At 50.0% G+C, this 5,587-nt stretch overlaps 4 protein-coding genes across 4 annotated transcripts, besides 8 other annotated features; all 4 read right to left on the bottom strand.

Moving 5' to 3' along the window:
- Tc00.1047053511351.9 (inosine-5'-monophosphate dehydrogenase, putative) lies at positions 1–605 on the bottom strand (the record flags this gene model as incomplete). Its single annotated transcript, XM_799202.1, has 1 exon — positions 1–605. A coding segment is annotated over one exon (605 nt), but the record flags the coding sequence as incomplete, so codon positions are not given.
- Positions 1–5,587: a sequence feature (areas not merged during assembly with more than two copies in the genome that could not be assigned to a particular haplotype).
- Positions 702–740: a sequence feature (A-rich).
- Positions 741–792: a microsatellite.
- On the bottom strand, positions 1,098–2,222 carry Tc00.1047053511351.20 (hypothetical protein, conserved; the record flags this gene model as incomplete). The annotated part of the gene is made up of 1 exon (XM_799200.1): positions 1,098–2,222. The coding sequence occupies one exon, from the start codon at positions 2,220–2,222 to the stop codon at positions 1,098–1,100; it is 1,125 nt and encodes a 374-aa protein (XP_804293.1).
- Positions 2,391–2,422: a microsatellite.
- Positions 3,047–3,073: a sequence feature (AT_rich).
- On the bottom strand, positions 3,230–4,480 carry Tc00.1047053511351.30 (protein kinase, putative; the record flags this gene model as incomplete). Its single annotated transcript, XM_799201.1, has 1 exon — positions 3,230–4,480. The coding sequence occupies one exon, from the start codon at positions 4,478–4,480 to the stop codon at positions 3,230–3,232; it is 1,251 nt and encodes a 416-aa protein (XP_804294.1).
- Positions 4,537–4,559: a microsatellite.
- Positions 4,636–4,690: a sequence feature (A-rich).
- Positions 4,840–4,873: a microsatellite.
- Positions 5,304–5,587, bottom strand: Tc00.1047053511351.41 (choline/carnitine O-acyltransferase, putative; the record flags this gene model as incomplete). Its single annotated transcript, XM_799203.1, has 1 exon — positions 5,304–5,587. A coding segment is annotated over one exon (284 nt), but the record flags the coding sequence as incomplete, so codon positions are not given.

Consider the following 5,587-nt stretch of genomic DNA (forward strand, 5'->3'; position numbering starts at 1 on the left):
TACCCGTGTCGGCTGCGGTTCAACACATCCATCGCCTCTTCTAGTCGAATAGGGTACCGCTCCACTGTCATGCTTTCGCGTTTTGTCATAAATTGCGACACCGGCAATGACACATCCTTCACAAAATCAATGTCCTTTGAGCAGACAATGCCGAGCAGTTTGCCGTCGTGTCGGCCATTCTCCGTCACCAAGATACCGCTGATTCCTTTTTCGGCGTTTATCTCATGAATGACGGAGATGGGCGTTTCCGGGCCCACCGACTTGGGTTTCATAATGAAGCCGTTACGAAACATCTTGACACTCCGCACCATCTGCACCTGGTGTTGGACGGTGCAGTTGTTATGGAGCACACCGATGCCCCCCATCAACGCCATCGTGCGTGCCATCTCACTCTCCGTCACGGTGTCCATCGGGGAAGAGACGATGGGAATATGCAACCGGATCTTTTTCGTGAATTGCCCCGAAACCTGCACATCTGATGCGCCAAAGTCAATAAATCCCGGAAGAATAATGAAGTCGCTGTACGTGAGGCCGTCGCTCTGAAACAAGTCCTCGGCCGTGACGCCGTCCCGTATCGTTTTTGTGCGGAGGTCAACATTCGCCATCGTTCCTACTGCTTGCGTGCGGTTATGCGTGCGTGAAGAGAAGTGCTCGCGAGTGTATTAATTCTCTCTTTCTCGAAGAGTAACCCGAGAACCGGTAAAAAGAAAAAAAGGCATGAAAAAAAAAAAAAAAAAAAAATATATATATATATATATATATATATATATACATAAATACATATATATTTATGTGTCAACAAGAAGGAAAAGAAGTGGGAAAAAGTCCCCATTCCCACGGTGAAACACACGGAAGGCAGCGCACCTCCCCCCGCCGTTCTATTCCCGGGGAGAGACGCTTAATTCTCTTCTCCCGCCCACTCAGTCAACAATCCTTTTTTTTTTTTTGCTTGTGTGAGTATATGTCCATCATCCCCCTGCTGCTCTCCTTCCTTTTCTGCCTCACCGCACCTCCCCCTCCGCTCTATTTTCCCTCTCCTCCGTCGACTCGTCATGAAAAAAAAAATGACGGCGGCAGCACACAGAGAGACTGGGAGATCACTGTAGGAGCGACAGTTTCGTCACAAGCACAACACGGATGCTCTGGTCAAACGAGGCACAAACCAACAGCCCCTCCTTCGCGCGGTTCCAATCAAGCGCGTGTATCGGCTGGTCACCCAACTTCGCCCTGTTGAGCTCCTCAACGCCTCCAGCAACACCCTTCGCAACGCCCTCGGGATCCCGCAGCATGCGCTCCGGTGGGTAGCGGTAACGGCAGAGCGTCAATTCACCACCACCACCAGACATGAACACTTCACGGTTCTGAGGCAGCGCGCGGGTGCACCACACGGTGCCATTTGACACCCGCTCCTCCACGTACGCGTAACCCAAATTTGGATGGAGCGTCCGCATATCGTACACGCGCACGCGGCCTTCCAGTGACGAGACAATCAGTTTGTTCATGTTGATATCCGGGCGATCAAACTCCAGGTCACACACGCCGTTGTTCACATTGAACTCGTGGAGCATCTTCTGCATGCGCATGTCAAATAACTTCACGTCTCCGTTGTCGTACCCGGCCGCAACGACGCGCTCATCAGGATCAAAGCTGTTCCCAAAGCGAACAGTCCAACAGTCACGCGCGTGGGCGGAGTTGGCGGGGTTCAGAGCAACCACTGGCTTATTCGACTGACGTACATCCCATACTTTCACGCAACCGTCACGCCCACAAGTCGCAATCTCTGGTGGGCCGGAGTGCTGTGCACCGTCAACGGCATTGATAATGTTCTCGTGTGCATGTGGCACAAGAAAGAGCGGATCAGCGTCGAGCCGTTCAATGTCCCAGAGAGACAGACCACCTGCGAAGTCACCAGTGCATAGTGTTATGTTCGACTGCCAGTTGGAGGTGTTGTGACCAAAGGTAGAGCATTTTATAGGCATCTTGCCCTTGATTTCGCACTGCACGCTCAGTTCACCCTTGTTAAGCTGCAGGACCGATATGGCGCCTTTGTTATTCGGATACTGGCCCACCACAGCAAAGGACGCGCTGCGCGGCACCCACTTCACGTCGAAGGCTGTATAAGGAAGATTCTTCTTGACATGTTCAATAATCTGCTGCCGTGAAAAACGTCGCTGCTCCTCACGCTTCCGTTCCTTTTCTTCCTCCTCTGTCAGGTACGACATGCCGGCCGCCAACTACGCTTCTCGGTGGCACTGAGAGCGAAGAGAAAAGGGCACGTTACGGGCAGTGAAATCGGCATGAGCAAAAGACGTCAGCAACTCCCATGACGCAGCGGCAGCAGTACACACTCACACACGAACAGACAGAAACACGAAGCAAATTAATATCATAAAAAGAAAAAAAGAAAAAAAAAAAAAAAAAAGAGGAGGGCTATCATCAAGATCACAACCCATGCACTGTCACAACTGCCGTATTACGCACCAAGAAACAAACGGAAATAAATCAAACGCAACAAAACAAAAAATTGTGGTACCAATGATAATAAACACTCCGTTTTGTCAGATCGCCTTCTCCCCAGATATCCTTTGCGTTCTTCATTGCGTTTCTCTCCGCTCGCCCCCTTATGCGTCAAGGGACCAACCATGAGTGATTCCCCGCCCAACAGCTCCCGCCACCGCCAGCAGCGACAGGAGCACCTCAACCAACCACGCAGGCACACAAATGTACATGGTGTCTGGATCTGTTCAAAGGTCTCGTTAGTCACATGCAGGCTCAGTTCACATGCTGCATCCTCCTGCCCTGTTGCTTTACAGGCGCCCTGTCCAAGAAAAAAGCCCAGCGACAACCCGATCCGACCAGCAAATGAGCAATGCAAAAGGATTATCAGCACACATGAAAAAAAAACCGAAAAAAGATACAAAGCAAAAATATATATATCACGGTGGCGCGGCTGAAAGAAAGGGCAGAAAAGACAACAAACCCAAAAAAAAAAAAGGATGGAAAGGGGGATGTGAGAAGAAGTGAATCGGCGTAAAGCCAGAAAAAGAAATATATTTATTTATATTTATATATACACATCTTTGCTTATGTGGTTTATGCAACGCAAAAATACACGCCGAACAAATTTATCTTCCGGCCATTTTCAAACCTTTTTTATTTTTGTTCTTTTTGCGATCTAGGGCGAGGGGCTTTCAGGGGCGCAGCAAGACGCAGAGAAATGAAGGAGACACTATATTCCCAGCGCCGCACGTAGCTGCTCCTCCCAGACTGCTGCCTGTGGTGTCTGGAAAAAACACCAGTCCGCCCCCTCGATCTTCAGCGCAAAGTGGTTGGGATCAATGCAGGCCACCTGTTCCACCCGCAGCAGCGGGATGCATCCCCGGAAGCCGACTCTCCCACCGGGTCGAAGCAGCAGCGACAATTGACCGTCCGCCAGCTCCATGTAGCGTTCCTGATAATCCTGCGTCGGCTTGAGCTTCCACACCATGCCAGAAAAGAGCACGGAGTGGTCCAGCCGTGGACGAGGCAGCAGCTGCTCAGGGCTAATGTCATGCAAGACGCGCTGCAACAACGAATCCTCCACATCAGAGACTCTTAGAACCTCCGGAAAGCTACTCAGCGCTGCGACGAGGAGGGGCTCGCGCAGAAGTTGAGTGGTGTCTGGACGCTCCACGGACGACTTGCGGAGTAGTGCGTACACGATGCGCTTCAACTCCACACTGTGCGAAGTCTTTATGGGCGGCACCTCCTCATGAAGAACCTTGTGGCGCAGCTCCTCATACTTGGTGCCCTCAAACGGGTGTCTGCCGGTCATGGCCTCGTACAGGATAACACCAAGCGACCAAATATCGGCGGCCGCTCCGTAGCGCTCATTCCGCCATAATTCTGGCGCAACGTAAGCGGGGGTGCCGCATATGGTGAGGCCCACGTCACCACTGATGGTGTCATACGCGTTGCTGAGGCCAAAGTCTCCCAGCTTCAAGAGTCCCGTCGTTTTCAAGAGAACATTGGCAGGTTTGAGATCACGATGGAGAATCTTTTTCTTCGTATGGAGGTAGTGAAGGGCCAGGACAAGCTGTAGCAGAATATGAACTATCTGGTGCTCCAGCAGCTTCCCGCCATCGTGCATCTGATAGCGTAAATCGCCGGCGTCACAGTACTCCATGACGAAAAAAAAGTGCGACTCTGTCTCAAGCTTCTCGTGAAGCCGAATGCATGCAAAGTGGTCAATAGACTCCAAACAGCGCACTTCTGTCCGCACCCGCAACAACTTTGGTTCACGGTAATTTTTAAGAGAAGTTATCTTCAGTGCATATGGTGTTCCGTCGCTCACATCCAGCACCTTCCACGTCTCCCCGGAACTGCCATGCGCCAAGTAACGTACATACGTGTACTTGGAGTCTGTGGACCCACTGCATCCAAGAAACCCCGGCACGAGGATATGGCCTGTCGCACCTCTCGTTCCCGACTCCGGCTGCATCAAGCTCTAAAACAAAAGCCCAGAGGGGCCCCACGCCGAGACGCAACTCTACGGTTTTATTATTATTATTATTATTATTTTAGTTGATTGTTACTTTGGACAGCAAGAAGGGAAGAAGAAGAAGGAGAGACAAATGCGGAGAATCGCGCAGGCACAAGAAAAGCAAAAAAAATTAAAAGAAATATATAAAAGAAAGAAAAAAAAAGAAAATGCAAGCAAAACAATGCGAGTTACGACGGCTCTCTTTGCCCCTCTTCCCGCTTGCGCACACGTGGCACCTCGCCCCACAATAGACATTAACGACCTCGGAAGCGGCCGCAGAAAAAAAAAAGAAAAAAGGGAAATCACCCGCCCCACACATATATATATATATATATATATATATATATACATGGGGGAAAAAAGCTCCAAAAAGGCCTTCTGAACACCCCCTTCACACAATTTCGCCCAATAATAAAAGGGGATGACCGACGAAAGTGCATGTGAAAAAAATTTGCTGCGTAAAACGACGATGAAAATCCAAGTGTGACAGTAAACGTAATCGCCAACGGTAGAAGTAGCCGTATTGGATATTTTCGTTGCGTTACGAGACAAAAAAGTAAAAAGAAAAGAAAAAAGGAGGGAGACAGTACCGCTTGCACCAAATAATAAATAGGAGGGGAGAAGACTGTCTCTTCTGCTTTCTGCCTTCGCGTGCATCTGTGACTGCAGAAATTCATGAACAAGGTATAATACGGACGCCGAGAAAAAACACACAAAAAAAAAGGGATCGAAAATGGAAAGTAAGCATTGATTTACATCCGAATTGCGTGACTATCATCGCTCATGCTCGCTGCTCTCTTCGGGGGGCTGCCTCTTTATTCCATCCTGTAAGTGCAGCCATATCACGCAGTGCCCTCGTAATGTGCTCCGCAAGCCGCGTCGAAGAAGTCGATTTGCAGCTGTGCTTCGAGGTGATGGTAAAGTAAAACAGACTATCGCCGTATAAGCAGTAGCACACCCCGTAACCGTCGTCTTGCACAGGGCCAAAGCCGCCATTGGGTGTTTCAAACGGTTCATCGTTTGGCGGGTGAAATTTGTCTGGCAGCTGCCGCGTCAGCACTTGCG

The sequence above is a fragment of the Trypanosoma cruzi genome, genomic scaffold (genome assembly GCF_000209065.1).
Source record: "Trypanosoma cruzi strain CL Brener 1047053517099 genomic scaffold, whole genome shotgun sequence".
Classification (NCBI taxonomy): domain Eukaryota; phylum Euglenozoa; class Kinetoplastea; order Trypanosomatida; family Trypanosomatidae; genus Trypanosoma; species Trypanosoma cruzi.